This window comes from Lissotriton helveticus, chromosome 5_1 (assembly GCF_964261635.1).
Source record: "Lissotriton helveticus chromosome 5_1, aLisHel1.1, whole genome shotgun sequence".
Lineage (NCBI taxonomy): Eukaryota > Metazoa > Chordata > Amphibia > Caudata > Salamandridae > Lissotriton > Lissotriton helveticus.
In genome coordinates, this window is record NC_136065.1 from 435,860,493 (window position 1) to 435,877,709 (window position 17,217).

At 45.9% G+C, this 17,217-nt stretch overlaps 1 protein-coding gene across 1 annotated transcript in view; it reads left to right on the forward strand.

The window, feature by feature from the left end:
• LRRC47 (leucine rich repeat containing 47) overlaps nt 1-17,217 on the forward strand; it is a 184,292-nt gene that overhangs the window by 129,482 nt on the left and 37,593 nt on the right. The window contains exons 4-5 of the mRNA XM_078642635.1: nt 149-264; nt 16,937-17,039. Coding sequence (XP_078498761.1) covers nt 149-264; nt 16,937-17,039 — 219 coding nt within the window. The remainder of the gene's footprint in view (nt 1-148; nt 265-16,936; nt 17,040-17,217) is intronic.

Below are 17,217 nucleotides of genomic sequence, written 5' to 3' on the forward strand. Positions count from 1 at the left end.
GCTGTCACAAATGAATGGAAGTTAATTTTTAACTGTACGTGTTAAATGTTTAAGTACATTCTTATTCATACTGTTTGCCTGAATATTACAATGGAATGTGTACTTGGTGACGTCAATGTAATCGTTTTTTCTCTTCTCTTTCTTGCAGGTTGTTCCCCTCGGTCGTAAAGAGATCAAGGCAGATGATCTTGTCCGACAATTGCAGATGGAGGCAGAAGAGCAGCGAAAACAGAAAAAACGCCAAAATGTTTCCGGATTGCACAAGTCAGTGTTTTATCCGCAACCTGATTTTCCAGAAAAAGGCAGTGGCTTTATAATGGTTTATGTACAGGCCTGTGGCTATTCTTTATGGGTTTGCAATTTTATTTTCTCAGTTGTAGATAAGGAAAATGTTTATGAATGCTGCCTTCAGGATAAGTCTATCCAAATGTGTAATGGTTCACCCATTGTTGCTGATTCTACACTTTGAATAAACGTAATAGAAAGTTTGGCTAATGTTTATTTAAAGTGTAGAAAGATGAACAGTGCATCAATTAGTGATGCAGTGATTTGTGGTCTTGCATCACTAGTTCCTCCTTGTCGTTGGCGGCCACCAGCCTGTTCTTTCGTTACCATTTAACAACTTTGCCTTCGTAGCGACTGACCCAGACTTTTACTGATGATTTCAGGACCAGTTTTAGAAATGGTTCTCTTTCAAAGTTTTTCCACCTTCTCCTTGGCTTCCCCATCAAATTATTCCTGCAGTTAGTTCTAACAAGTAACATTTCTCTCTCTTCTCATAGTATGGAATGGCATGGATGGTGTTATATCACAGGAGCCATTTATAGAGTGTTGTATCCATATCAAGACATTGCATGTGTTGTTGAATGCATGAATTTCATAGCGGCTGTTAAGTTAGGGAGTGAAAATACTGCACATATGCACCAAACACATGGCTGGTAGGTATACTCGTTTTTAGGTCTCGCCCGAGACAGCGCTGTCTCTTCGAGACATTTAGTAAGTGGCTTTTAAAAGTACCACCAAAGGCTTTTGCTGGCCTACAGCTTGCGTTTCACGAGCTCGTGCACAGCTGCCATCTGTGTTTTTATTGCTGAAATCAGGCTCCTCTGCTTGCACTACCACCCTCCCTTTTCCCCCTCCTTCCTGGTCAGCTTCATTTGTGTCTTCTAGCTGTGAATCATGCTCCTCTGCTCGCACGCCCCCTCCCTTCTCCCCCTCCTCTTCGTCCGTTTAATTTGTGTCTTCTATCACTGTGAATGCTCCTGCTTCTACCAGGCACACACACCACCAGCCGTCAGTGCACGCTTCCACCAAGCACACACACCACCAGCCGCCAGTGCACGCTTCCACCAGGCACACACGCCACCAGGCATCAGTGCACGCTTCCACCAGGCACGCACACCACCAGTCGTCAGTGGACACTTTCACCAGGCACACACACTACTAGCCGTCACACACTACCAGCCGTCGGTGCACGCTTCCACCAGGCACACACCACCAGCCATCAGTGCACGCTTCCACCAGGCACACAACCACCAACCGTCAGTGCACGCTTCCACCAGGCACACACACCACCAGCCGTCAGTGCACGCTTCCACCAGGCACACACACACCACCAGCCGTCAGTGCTCGCTTCCACCAGGCACTCACGCCACCAGGCGTCAGTGCACGCTTCCACCAGGCACACACACCACCAGCCATCAGTGCACACTTTCACCAGGCACACACACTACCAGCCGTCACACACTACCAGCCGTCTGTGCATGCTTCCACCAGCTGTCGGTGCACGCTTTCACCAGGCACACACACACCATCAGCCGTCAGTGCACGCTTTCACCGGGTACATGCACCACCAGCCGTCAGTGCACACTTTCAGCAGGCACACACACCACCAGCCGTCAGTGCATGCTTCAACCAGGCACCCACACCACCAGCCGTCCGTGCACGCTTCCACCAGGCACACACACCACCAGCCGTCAGTGCACGCTTCCACCAGGCACACACACCCCCAGCCGTCAGTGCACACTTCCAGGCACACACACCACCAGCCATCAGTGCAAGCTTCCACCAGGCACACACACCACCTGCCTTCAGTGCACGCTTCCACCAGGCACACACACCACCAGCCGTCGGTGCACGCTTCCACCAGGCCCACACACACCACCAGCCGTCAGTGCACGCTTCCACCAGGCACACACCACCAGCTGTCAGTGCACGCTTTCACCAGGCACACACACACCACCAGCCGTCAGTGCACGCTTTCATCGGGCACACGCACCACCAGCCGTCAGTGCACGCTTTCACCGGGCACACACACCACCAGCCGTCGGTGCACGCTTCCACCAGGCACACACACACCACCAGCCATCAGTGCACGCTTCCACCAGGCACACACCACCAGCTGTCAGTGCACGCTTTCACCAGGCACACACACACCACCAGCCGTCGGTGCACGCTTTCATCGGGCACACGCACCACCAGCCGTCAGTGCACGCTTCCACCAGGCACACACCACCAGCTGTCAGTGCACGCTTTCACCAGGCACACACATACCACCAGCCGTCGGTGCACGCTTTCATCGGGCACACGCACCACCAGCCGTCAGTGCACGCTTTCACCGGGCACACGCACCACAGTGGTCAGTGCACGTTTTCACCAGACACACACACCAGCCATCAGTGCACGCTTCCATCAGGAACACACACCACCAGCCGTCAGTGCACGCTTCCACCAGACACACACACCACCAGCCGTCAGTGCACGTTTCCACCAGGCACACACACCACCAGCCGTTAGTGCTCGTTTCCACCAGGCACACACACCACCAGCCGTTAGTGCACGCTTCCACCAGGCACACACCACCAGCCGTCAGTGCACGCTTCCACCAGGCGCACACTTCCCCCAGGCACACACACCAGCCGTCAGTGCACGCTTCCACCAGGCACACACACCACCAGCCGTCAGTGCACGCTTCCACCAGGCACACACACCACCAGCCGTAGGTGCACGCTTTCACCAGGCACACACACCACCAGCGTAGGTGCACGCTTTCACCAGGCACACACACACACCAGCCGTCAGTGCACGCTTCCACCAGGCACATGCAGCACCAGCCGTCAGTGCACGCTTTCACCTGGCACACACACCACCAGCCGTCAGTGCATGTTTCCACCAGGCACACACACCACAAGCCGTCAGTGTACGCTTTCACCGGGCACACATACCACCAGCCGTCGGTGCACACTTTCACCAGGCACACACACCACCAGCCATGAGTGCACGCTTCCACCAGGCACACCCACCACCAGCTGTCAGTCCATGCTTCCACCAGGTGCACACTTCCCCCAGGCGCACACTTCCCCCAGGCACACACACCAGCCGTCAGTGCACGCTTTCACCAGGCACAAACACACCACCAGCCGTCAGTGCACACTTTCACCAGGCACACACACCACCAGCCGTGAGTACACGCTTCCACCAGGCACACACACCACCAGCCGTCGGTGCACGCTTCCACCAGGCACACCCACCACCAACCGTCAGTCCACGCTTCCACCAGGCGCACACTTCCCCCAGGCACACACACCAGCCGTCAGTGCACGCTTTCACCAGGCACACACACACCACCAGCCGTCGGTGCACGCTTTCATCAGGCACACGCACCACCAGCCGTCGGTGCACGCTTTCACCGGGCACACGCACCACCAGTCGTCAATGCACGCTTTCACCATGTACACACATACCAGCCGTCAGTGCACGCTTCCACCAGGCACACACACCACCAGCCGTCAGTGCATGCTTCCACCAGGCACACACAGCACCAGCCGTCAGTGCACGCTTTCACCTGGCCCACACACCACCAGCCGTCATTGCACGTTTCCACCAGGCACACACACCACCAGCCGTCAGTGTACGCTTTCACCGGGCACACACACCACCAGCCGTCGGTGCACGCTTTCACCAGGACACACACCACCAGCCGTCGGTGCACGCTTTCACCAGGCACAGACACCACCAGCCGTAAGTGCAGCAGACAGGCTCTTCTCAGAGTTTCTTGGTAAATATGTGTTCAATGCGATACCAAAGGGGATGATGGGACGGAGTGTTTGAGCAAATCAAACACTCACCCCCAGTCAACTGATCTAGGTTTAATCCATCATCATTCTTTAGCTCACTCCACCACCCCAGTTCAGACATGGCTATATGCAAATCAGTCTGACCCTGTGCCTCATGGGAACAGTCCAGCCCGAACTGCCAAGCCATGCCTTCCCTGGACCGGAAACAAGCATCCTGGGACCAGTTTCGGGTTTATAACCCTCCTCAGCCAGGCTATCTTTAATCCAGTGGCAAAGTGAGCAAGGGACCCACGTCTGGGCATACCCTGCCAACTTAGGGCGAACAAAGCAATACCAAAGGGGATGATGGACGGAGTGTTTGAGCAAATCAAACACTCACCCCCAGTCAACTGATCTAGGTTTAATCCATCATCATTCTTAAGCTCACTCCACCACCCCAGTTCAGACATGGCCATATGCAAATCAGTCTGACCCTGTGCCTCATGGGAACAGTCCAGCCCGAATATGTGTTCAATGCCTGGGAGGGAGTGGGTCGACTTTACTTAAACCATGCTGAGTATGCAGGTTGAGTGCATGAACTCCTGTGTGAGTGAGTCATGCTGCCTGGGGCTCACTCACTCCACACTTGTAAATTGCACCTGCACCAGGCTTTTTCTCATTTGCAAAGTTCGGCGCATGCGCACACCTAGGCAGCCCCCACACCCTTGACTGCTTCCTACATCCAGAATGGAAACAACATTCAGTGCAATGAAAACAAGTTCATTTGATGCAAAGAACTGTTAACAAGCATTTACAATGCAACGGTCTCGGCATTGCAAAAGTTAGAGCTATTAGCATTGTAAATGAACGCGAGTTTAAGGTCTTGACATTGTAAATGACAAGGTCTTTTATTTATGTTTTAAAAACCAAAACATAAATAAAAGTCATTGTCATTTACAATGCCAATAGCTCAAAGTCGCGTAATGTGTATGGCAAACTACAGTAGCCTCCTGACGAGTGCCCTTTCACTTAATTTTTTACAACTGAAAGCCCTGGCATTTTTTTTTTACAAATTAAGCACGGGTGGTGTCCGTGTCTGCATGGCAGTGGTGGTGTCCGTGTGTGCATGGCAGTGGTGGTGTCCGTGTGTGCATGGCAGTGGTGGTGTCCGTGTGTGCATGGCAGTGGTGGTGTCCGTGTGTGCATGGCAGTGGTGGTGTCCGTGTGTGCACGGCAGTGGTGGTGTCCGTGTGTGCATGGGAGTGGTGGTGTCTGTGTGTGCATGGGAGTGGTGGTGTCTGTGTGTGCATGGCAATGGTGGTGTCCGTGTGTGCATGGCAGTGGTGGTGTCTGTGTGTGCATGGCAATGGTGGTGTCCATGTGTGCATTGCAGTGGTGGTGTCTGTGTGTGCATGGCAGTGGTGGTGTCTGTGTGTGCATGGCAATGGTTTGACCGTCATGTCTTCGTTGCGCAGCTGTTTGTTATTGTGCCACTGCTAAATCCGACGGTTTCCGAGGCCTGTGATTAGTAATGGCAGATCCTGCCAGCACAGGGGGCCCCGGTGGAATTCCACGGGGTCTGTGCATTAAGTATATGGTCATATCATCTCTCAAACAGATTTTATACGGTTTACAAAAGCCACACAACTGGACCTATTTATAATGCGGCGGCTGCCGGCTGGATAAAGTATTGCACTATTGCTGTGAGCACACCAAACTTATATCTCCACATCACCGACATAAGCGGCTTCATTTTAATTTCTTGCAAAGGGCAAAGTCACCCCCACCACGATCGCCAAAATAGACCCTGACAGATCCTCCAACTTTCCGAAATGTAACCCACCTGATGCTGACTTTGCTCACCTCACATGGTCCTGCCCACATATTAGTCAATATTGGAGCACTATATTCGAACACCTCTCACTGATGATTGACATTGCACTCCTCCCTGACCCCTTCCTAACGCTCTTTAGGCTTTGTGGCAAACATTCCAAAATTGGTGCGCAGACACGGGCCATTGTACTATTACTCGCTAAATGGGAGATAGTGCTACATTGGAGTAACAACATCAGCCCGACAGTTTAGGCTTGGATAACAAGCTTAGTCACTTGCATTGCTATGAGCAAAATCTATTCTACACTCCAGCCTCCCACCTCCAGACCTAAGGATATCTGGCAGTCACTGCGGGACTCCCTTCTAGCACAGGACAACAACACCACCGTAAATACATGCGAGCCTCACAACAACATGAAATGCTTGCAGAACTCCAACGATAATGCTGTACTGTTATCTATCTGTAACCACAGCTGAAATGCAGGACCGAATGCTGTTTTTGTACTATACAACATTGAATGCTCACCTTCCACTGATAACACTATTTAATGTGCCTTAACCCATTTAATGGTACTTTTTTGTATATAATTATTTTGAAAATTATATAGTCTTTTTTTTTTTTAAGAGTTAAACCACAACGATGTTTATGAATTAAACCCCAAAAAACAATGAAATTCACAAGTTATGGTTAAGAGTTGTAGCTTTTGACTTCTGCCGATACTCTGATGACAGATTACAATTTTGACAGTGTCCGAACTGAAAATAATGAGTGTGTTATGAGCCTCGTGTCCACACTCTGCATGTAGGCAGGAAGCTGAATCTCTCCATGTCGTATAGAAAGGCAGAGCTCTGTGACAAATGTTAGCAAAATAAAGGTATGCTCTCTCCTGTTGGAGAAGAGTGAGCAGAGAGTCGAAAGAGAGAAATATAAAACATTGAAAATAAGGCAACGCTGCTACTACAAAAAAAAGCTCACGCGCCGCGCGCTGGTATGCAGACTCCCCCTGCATTCCAGCAGGCGCGTGTCGCGATCCGGGCTGCATTAGCACTGTGGAGACAAGACCTGGCCACGCGCACAACGTTATCCTATGGGGAAACGCTGCGCGCGGCCAGGTCTTGTCTCACTTCGGCGTCTCAGACTGCTGAGACGCCGACAATAGTTCTCGGCGAGAACGCGCTTTCAGCGCGTTACTAGCCGAGCCCTAACAAAAACCATGTCCTGCTATTGTAGATCTGGCGACTTAAACAAAACAGCAACAATAAACAAACGAGCATTGGCATAGCCAATAGTTCTCGCTTTTTGGACCCTATAAGTATTTAGTTATGCAGCAGAATATCCTTGGTGCAACAACTCCAACTGTTGCATGGCTAAACACAATGAGGTCCCAAATGAGAGACCTATTGGCTATGCCAATGCTTGTTTAGATGAGTTGTGTGTTTGTCCCAAAGGCAGGTCATTTTAAGCTGATTGTGAAAGTGTGTGCACACTTATCATTCTGGAACAAAAAAGAATCATCAGGTTATAGTTTTAAACTGTAAAACCTACTGATTTTGTTAATGCTTTGGTACATACTTTTGGTATTCTACTCTGAGGCAAGGGCAAGCGTTGAAAGATCATGCTAGTTTAATAATGAGTGGAACTTACTACATTCTTATTTTTCATGAATCCGCAAATTGATCCTATTTGATTTAATTTCCTTCTGGAAAATGGGAGTACAATTCATTCAGGCTCTGCTGTTTTTTTGGCACTGTTCTGGCATAACACTTGTGACTTGCTCCATTTTTGCTCTTAGTTTGAGAACATAAACACAGACTTTTTCTGTCTGTATATAATTCACCATCAGTGGGTCTGTGGTAATTTCATAATAGACATTCTATAACTAAGTTTGCATGTACTTATTTATGTTTGCAGACATTATAGGTGTTTACCTTTGCTTCCATCTGTCATTGATTATATATTCTTATCTACATTCCAATTTCACTCATGGATTCTTGTCAGTTAAATTTGGTTATACCCTTGCATGAATGCTCCAATATACTTTCTTACTACTATTGGTCATCATTGCATACCACATTTTGGCAATGAGATGGGGAAGGACCCTGAGGGAGCATCCATTTTCATACACTATCTTGTGTGTGACACAGCGAGAGGAGATTTATTAAAATTTCACAAGATTTTAAAGTTGGGCAGTGCCGAAGCGGAATTATCTTGTCTCCTGAGGTCGTTCGTGTTTATGTTTACATACACGAGGTACGGTATGCGTTGACAGACTCTCTCAGGGCCGGCTCTAGGACGGCGCGATCGGTGCCACCGCACCGGGCGCTGACTTGGGGTGGCACCCACAGAGTGCATACTATATGGTGGCAAAAATATTTTGCCACCATATAGTATGCACTCTGTGGGTTATTTTCTCCAGCATGAAGGGGACCGCATGGAGCATGTTGATTACTGAGAAACTACACTGTGTTACAGGCACGTAATCTGTTTGTTTGTGATTGTTCCTTTTCTCCCTCAGATTTCTCCGTTTCTACTCGCCTATTAAGGCTGCGAGGACACCAACTGCAAGTATACAGTTAGGTCTTAGGAATCGAGGGTCGGATACACCTTAGAGTGTGTATACCTCCCAGGTTCCACACACTTGGTCCTGACGAAAACCTGGTAGATCCCAACACAGGTTGAAACATGTAGACCTTTTTTTTATTTTACTTTCACATAGATACTTTTGGTCAATTAAGCAAACATAAGTATCCCACAACTGAATTTAACATTGTCCAGTAGCTTCAGAATGAAAGTCTTTTTTCTAGAAGTTATACTCGGAAAATTTTCGACATCACTTTTTTGCACCATTCACACAAAAAACCCGCTCCACTGTAGTCCGGTGTCGCAGCACACCCGGATGGCACTCAGCTGTCCGGGTGGGACCCCTATGATGAAGCATGTCACCAACCAGGTTGGTGAGTGAGGGGTCTTCTAACAAAAGAATATTTTTCTTTTGCTCCATCACCCTACATCCCATTTAGGACCATTGTCTTGGTCTAATGGTGATACTCCTTTGATTGTTTATATAGAAGTGGATATGAAGCCTTATGTGCCAAGATGTATGAACTCGGCATTGATGGGAGAACACTAGAAGTCATGGCTGACTTAGGACCCCCATACACTATCATATATGACTCTTGGTTCAATAAGAATTGGCAAGATAAGGGTTTAGGATCTACAGATGTTAGAGTTTATGGGTTTAGGGAAATAGAAATCAACATGGTGGGTTATTTTGTGTCAGATATAGGTTTCAAACATAAGACCATTATTGGTAAGGTTTATGTAGCGATTGAAGTGTTGGGGCGGAGACATCATGGGCGGTTTGACATTACACTTCATCTTAAGGCCAAAGTACAAGTGTGTATGGCAGAAGAGACAATAATGAATCTAAGTGTGTTAAGTAAAGAAAATTCATTCGAAAGTCTCCTTAACCAAACACAAGAGTCTATTTTGAAAGTAACTTGGGACAGTGAAGGGCTGTCCTCACCATATACAACTGAAGGATGCTGTACCCACCAAACACAAACTGAGACAAGTTGCACTATCAGTTCGGTGTGAATTATCCAAAATGCTTATAAGCGTGTGTGAGCAAGAGGTGATTGAACCTGTGAATGTGTCAGAATGTGTTTCTTTAGTGGTTTTAGTAAAAAAAAAATGGGGAACTCTGGATGTGTGTGAACCTTAGTTGGGTGAACAAACAAATTGCTGTGGATAGCCATTAGTTGCCTAAACTACACAAATTGTTTGCAAAATTGGGTGGGGCAAAATATTTTGCCGTCATTGAACCTAAAGCTGCCTATCATCAGTTTCATTTGACAAGTGATTCTAGATATATTTCTACATTCATAATACCTGTTGGGGCATTCATGTATATTAGGATGCCATTTGGGCTCGTGTTTGCTGCATCGATATTCCACAAGTTGTTTTGTCTGTTCAGGAATATCAAAGAGGTGGTTGCGTTTCAGGATGACATTTTGGTGTATTCTGATCGGCAAATCAACATCTCAAACTTTTGAGTAAAGTCTTAACAATATTGGAAGAAAAAGGCATGACAATTCGTCTAGACCAATGCTCATGAGGTAGAGTATTCAGGGCACACTATAGCAGAAACAGGCATTTCCTCTAAGAAAGATTTATTACAATCAATTCAAAACATGCAAAAACCTAAAAGTAAAGAACAACTCAAGTCATTTTTGGGTTTATGAGAATATAACTCCACATTTGTACAACCATTTGCTGACTAGTGCTTCTTTTGCAGCCTTACTTAAGAAAGGGGTAAAACTTGAGTGGTTTGAAGAACATATATATGCTTTTAACATGTTAAGAGGCAATTAAATATAAACCCTATCTTCATTTGCTCACAATGCGCTGATTTAGGTTTAGGCACTGTTTTAAGTTAAATCAAAGATGGTGTGGAACACACCATTGCTTTTGGCTCTAGACTATTGTCAATTGCTGAAACCAGGTATTCCACTATAGAATGGGAGCATTAGGTTGCGCTTGGTCGGTAGAACATTTTAAAAAGCATCTTTGGGGTAAACCTTTTCATTTGAAAACTGACCATAAACCATTGATTTTTGTTACCAAAACATGTCATGGGTAAAGCTTCTTCTCAATGAATGCGGTAACTAGCTAACTTGAGTTGTATGAGTACAATGTTACAATGATGTATATACCAGGAATATAAAATGTGAGAGCAGACTGTTTGTCTAGGCTGTCGGGTGAGGTACGGTTTTCTAATTATTTACATTCTCAGGAAGATGTGTGGTAGCAAATTTGGAGGATCTGGTGCTTGCAGGTGGGCAGGTTTTATAGAAAGAAGATTGGTAGAATGGTGTTTCAGCAAATTAATCTTTGAAATAACTCAGAGTACATTTTGAAGGGTTGGCCATCGGAGAGGCAGTTATCTTAAGAACTTCAAGTGTTTTGGAAGGTCAGGGAAGATACATTTTTGGAACATTAGTTGATTGTGAAAGGTGAAAGTTATGCTCCACCTTTTGGCATCAGGAAGAAACTTGTTTCGATTGCTTATTTAGGTCATATGGGAAAAGCAAGCACCATTAAGAACGTTAGGGAGTGGTTTTGGTGGCCATGTATGGATTCTGATATCTTTGTTTGTAGAAAACTGTCCTTTATGTCTTAATTCAGACAAGGTGTTGAACATCCAACAAGCTGATCATATTAAACCTATATTATCAGAGAAGCCCTGGAAAAACTTAGCCATAGATCTGTTGGGGCCGTAAAAAAGGCATTGGAAAAATATACCTATTGGTTATGATTTTCTTTTTTTCTAAATGGGTGGTACTTAGGTGGATTGCGCAGCCCAATACAGAGGAGGTCATTGATTTCCTTCAATACACTTTTAGGAGAGAAGGGTTTCCTAATTCTGTTGCTTCAGACAACTGTACGCAGTTTACTTCCATTAAATTAGTTAATTGTTTCAAGAACTGGTGTTTAACATATTAGAACTGCATTATACTCACGGAACATGAATGGTTTGTGTTAGACCTGGCACCTTGGCGTGGGTCTCCCTTCCATTTTTGCTGTTACCTTATGTGTTTTTGCTTGTGTTAGATGCTTTGGTCACTGTGCCACTGCTGTCCAGTGCCACAGTGCAAGTGCTCCCTATAGTAAATTGACGTATGGATTAGTGATTCCATGATTGGCTGGTTTGGTTTACCTGTCAGACCCTAGTACAGTGTTCCAGGAGTGCCCAGGGCTTGTAAACCAAATGCTTCTGGTGGGCTTGCAGCACTGGTTGTGCCACCCACAGAAACAGCCTGTAAAAGTGTGTCTAAGGCTTGCCATTGCAGAGCCTGTGTGCAGTCTGGTACTGCCATGCTGACTGGGCAAGTGCACCCACTTCCAGTCCCTAAACCTTCCCTTTTCTTCATATCAGAAACCCCTATGATAGACCCAAGGGCAGGGTACATTGTAAGTATAAGGTAGGACAAGCCCTGGTGTGTGTGTGTGGCATGTCCTAATAGTGAATTACAGCCATTTTCATTTTTCACTATTGCAAGGCTACCTGCTCCCCATAGGTCAGAGTGGGCAGTTTGATTATTACATCTTATAATCCTAACTGACTCGGGGAACCAGGTAGAAATTCGAGTTTAGTATGCCTGAACTCAGAATGATAAAGTACATCTTTTAGTGAAGTTGTCTTTTAACATTCTGTGTTTGAAAATACCACTTTTAGAAAGTAGGTATTTTCTTGTCCAACTATCCAAGCCTGCCTCTGCTAGGTGTGTATTCCTTGTCCGGAGTTTGAGTGACAGGGGCTGGGGGATTCCAGGAGACAGGGTGAGTCAGCAGAGGACTGAATAGAGAGATCTACATGCAGATGGGTGGGACGAGTTGCACCTGGGACCTGAATAGGGTTGTGCCTTCCCTCCACAATGCTGGCTCCACCTCCTGTGGTGCGTCTGATGTCTCTGCCCTGCACTGTGAAAGGAAAGAAGGAGTCATGTAAACAGAGTGCTCCAGGACTGACCAGAACTGGTTTGGACTAGGCAAAGGCCTATCTGCCATTAGAGAACAAAGGGAAACTGTGTATAAAAGAGGGGACTCAGACCCCAGAGCATTAGATCACTTTGGGAAACAAGAAGAAACCTTTGCTGAGGAGAGGAACCAGAAGAAACTGAGGAGAGACTATCCCTAAGCTGAAGTGCTGCTTGGGTGATTGGCCTGCAGTGGTTGCCTGACTGCCAAAGAAAGGAGAAAGGAACTTTGTATGTACTTTATTCAACTTGTGTAGGATCTCCAAGGGCTTGAGAGAAGAGCTTGCCTCCTGCTGAAGTCTCAGGGATTCCATCCCGGAACCGGAAGTGCAGCCGAGACTGATTCCAGGCTACACGAGTGTGAAGACAACGATCTACTTCACATGGGAATGCTGATTCACTGGTGACGACCGCTGCGGACGACTACGCCGTCTGCAGGAAGCGCCTGGATTGTGAACAGAGCGCCGAGTCCAGCCGCCTAATGGGGACACCAACCTCTTCCCCGCATTAGGGAAACCACGCTCCAGACTCCACAGCGCACGGAGGTTGAGCCGTGCAGTACAACGGGGACACCCACCCCTCTCCCGCATTAGGGTGGCCACGCTCCAGGCTCCATAAACCACCAAACTAAAAGGGTGTCTTGTGGATTACTGGTGTTTTGACGGATGATCTATGCAACTGCAGACTGCTCTATTTGATTTTAGAGCTTATTTGTCCTGATGAGAACTCCGTGACTTGTGTGAGTTCGAAACGCGTAGACAATCTTTTTCGCCATCTAAACTATAGGAGTAATAGAAAGAATTTCCTTCAAAATATTGTTAATATTGAAAAATTAACTGTATATGGCGCACTGTGATTATTTGGGATTCCAGGTTTTTGTGATAACACTGTTTGTTATGTATGGATGTGAATGCATGAGGGTATGATTGTTTTAACAATAATTGTGAATATTGTAAATGTTTTTCCTGTGAATAATTTGTAAATATATGTATATTGAGATGAGGTTGTATAATGCATAATGAATTGGTGAAATAATAACCGATATCCTTGCTTTGAAAAAGACAAAAATAAAATAATGGATTCATTCAAACTTTGACGTGTTAATTGACCATATTGCATAATTCTTATGGTCTGGCAAACAAAAAATAAGTAGTAGTGACAGTACTGGCATTCTGTTTGTTCATTTAGACTTTGTGGCCTAGCCTTGCTGTTGGGGGCCCAGACCCAGTGGTGGTGTGTTGTTGAAGTCTCAGGGACAGCAGACTTCACTCACCAGCTCCCCAAGAGTTCTTTGAAAGTGCCTGCAACTGTACTGGACTTTCTGAGGAACTGCATGTCGCAAGGAGCTGGAAGCGCGACTCAAGAACAGGAAGCGTGTCGTTGAACTGCTGCTTCACAACACGAAGCGCCTCTCCTCGCCGGATAAGAGGGTCGATGTCGCAGCAGACGCCGCCGCATCACCGGGAAGCGTGTTGCTGAGGAATTGAGTCATCGCAGGGCCACCGAAGTGCCTCACAACGCCAGGGGAGAGGATCGACGTCGCAGCAGACTCCACCGCATCTCCGAGAAGTGTGTCGCAGGGCCTGTCGAGGCTGATCGCCAGAGAAGAGGATCGACGTCGCAGCAGAGACGCCGCCGCATCACCGGGAAGAGTGTCGCAGGACCTGTCGCCGCTCGCATCGTTGTGGAAGCAACTCGCATCGCCAGGGGAGAGGATCGATGTCGCAGCAGACGCCGCTGCATCACTGGGAAGCGTGTCGCAGGGCCTGCCGCGGCTCGCATCGTGTGAAGCATCTCGCATTGCCAGAGAAGAGGATCGACGTCGCAGCAGGCGCTGCCGCATCACCGGGAAGCGTGTTGCTTCAAGAAGAAAGCACCATCTTTGTTTGTTTGCACCAGATCCTCTACGTATCACTGTCCTTGCGTGTAAGGGATTACCGCATCATCTACCCTGCAAAACTCTCGTTGCCTTGCGTTATGCATCTTAAGGTACATTGAACTCAGAGTGTCGCATTTACCATCTGAAGATACTAAGCTAATTCTACCATTTTAAGTACAGTATTGTGAATGTTTGTCGTTTGTGGTCTTGTGTTAAATCTATATAAAGAATAATTATTTTTAATGTACAACTGTGTGGTGTCCATCTGTAGTGTTGTCACTGGATTACTGTATGTGTTCACAAATGCTTTGCACACTGCCTCTGAGATAAGCCTCTGTTTTTTACACTTTCTCCGTCGCATTTGAAAGCTATGCTTAGTGGGCTTAAACACTAGCATTTTTCGGTTATCTGGGACTGACATTGAAAGAGTAACTTTGCAGAAACCAAATCAGTGCAATATTCTAAATATGTTAACAGGCTCAGAGTGTGTTACAAGTGGAGGAAATTAAGGTGTTGGCCTCAATTGCAAAATGTGCTACAGTTGTGTCTACGCTTTTCTTCCTAAAATGTTATTGGAGAGAGGTGTGAAAAGCAGTATTGGGAAACAAGGACCACCCAATGTTACTCGTCATCCAGCAGCAGAGAAAGAAACTGGTTGTTAATGCTGGAGACTAATGCCTTGTTGTATTTTATGTTTTTTGATGTACACCAAAAAAGTGTCTCTCAGCCTTGACAGATTCAAAAATGACCTGAAACATTGTTGGAAAAGGAGTAGATTTTGCAACTCCTTCCTAGTTTTTCAAATGGAAAAGGACAGCCAACCTTTTTTACATCGAACTAATTGGTGACACCCCAGCCCCAACCAAAGATGACTATTAGAAGGCACATTTCAAGACTGTCTGATTCAAGTATTCTTGCAAAATTCTGATTTAGCCATGTTGCTGGCCCATAAGTTCTCCTTCAGTCGAAATGGCCCATCCAGTTTTGGAGCTGTTGCTTTCCATATGCTATGAAAAGTAATCCATCTGCACAGTATAGATGAACATGTTATTGCAATGTCTTCTTTCAGACCTAAAGTGGAAGAGCAAATTCTTAATTGAGTTTGTCTACTATCTACTCTGTTCCAGTACATCTGAGACCAATATTCTTGTGTGCTTCCAAAAGTGTTGCAGCCAATCCTGTTTTAATTAAATACAGCAGTAAGACTAGTGCCCAGAGCCAGACATGGGTAGTATGTGCTATGCAAATTTGCTTGTAGAGTTGGGTAGGGAGAGCTAATTCCAAAATTTGAATTGATAAATGGATCATGCATGTTTACTAGAGAAAAAGGAGGTTCTGACTTGCCTCTCAATCGTCCTGTCTGCAGATAGATTTACTGGCTTCTGCCAAGTGCAAGTCGGTAGATATTATCATTTAACCCCTTCTTTCTTTTCCTTGTTGTAGGCATAGTCAATATTTGTTTTATTGCTCTTTATTGAAATGTATGTGTTGACAAAAAAATGAGACACATATCCAACCACAGTGAGCAGGTCAACATACACATGTTGAACTTTGGCATAACAAATAAGGTAAACAATTTCATTATTTGGGCAAGCACATGTATATAGCACATTTCCTACTGTATTACATGCTGTGAGAGGTATGCTAAAGCTGGACAGAAAAGAAGGCCCTCTAGCATAATGGAGATGATCACACAGCCAAGCCAGCCATGGGGTGGATATCGGGAAGAATCACCGAAAAGGACACTATGGGAGTAACCTTTGCAGTGACTAGCAGGTTCACATAGTCAGAGTGTGAGCATAGTGGTGTGATGGAGAAGAAGGGGGCAGCCCCTGATTTCGGTGGCCGCAGATCCCAGTCCGGTTCCAGAGCCAGTAGTATTAGTGATAGTCAATAGCATAACTTTAAAGGTGGCTCAGTCATTTAAGTGCTCATTGCAAAATTATGTTTGCGATGGATGCAGGTCACAAGTTTGAATCCAAGGCTTAAAACCCCTTTGAGTGCCATTATGTTAGGTAAATGTAACATCTGTTCCCTACAGTGCTGTTAAATGGCATTATTGCAGTAGTAAGCACAACATGATTAAGAATGCATGTAATGCCACGTGTGACTGCCTCATCAGAATGCACGAATAAGTTGACTTGCTTTCGAGTACTACACCTTGGGTTTTTCTCCTACTTTTAAAGCACTAGCTTCCTTATTCCTACAAAGACACCCTGCAATAGAGACGTAATGTATTATTATTTTCTTTCCTTCGTCTTACCTTGCTAACTTCAGAGCGAAAGGGACTGTTGAGTCCAGAAGGTCTACTTTTGTGTTTTAATGCAGGTCTGTTCAAAGCTTTTGTGAATTTCTCTAAAAAAAAAAAAAAACATTCTTTTGCGCTCTTCGTGAGCTATGCTTCATGTTTGCACTTGCCCTCATACCACTCTGTGCACATTCCGTTTTTCACTTGTGCACAGTAGGATTTTCCCAAGTACTTCCTTCTTTATCAAGAAATTACGCAAGACAAAGTCTCAAAGTTGAATTATTCTTCTTGGTTATTTATTGAGATATGATTTTGATGTTTGTATGCTTGTTTTCAACATTTTTAGTTTGAAACCTATTCTTTCTTTTTTCTCTACTTCAGGTACCTTAACCTACTCGATGGGAAGGAAAATTATCCTTGTCTAGTGGATGCAGAAAACGAGGTTATATCTTTTCCACCTATTACCAACAGCGACAAGACAAAGGTATTGCAGGCTCTTTATAACCCTATATATTCCTGTATGAAAAAGCTTTAAAAGTATCAGCAGATATTTACACTTCCCTTGTTTAGTGTCCAATCTGTACTCCAAACTATGCAAAAATGGTTTTTGAAAGGTAAATTGAACAGCTCCTTATTGCCAGCCTGTACTGTATTTTTTACTT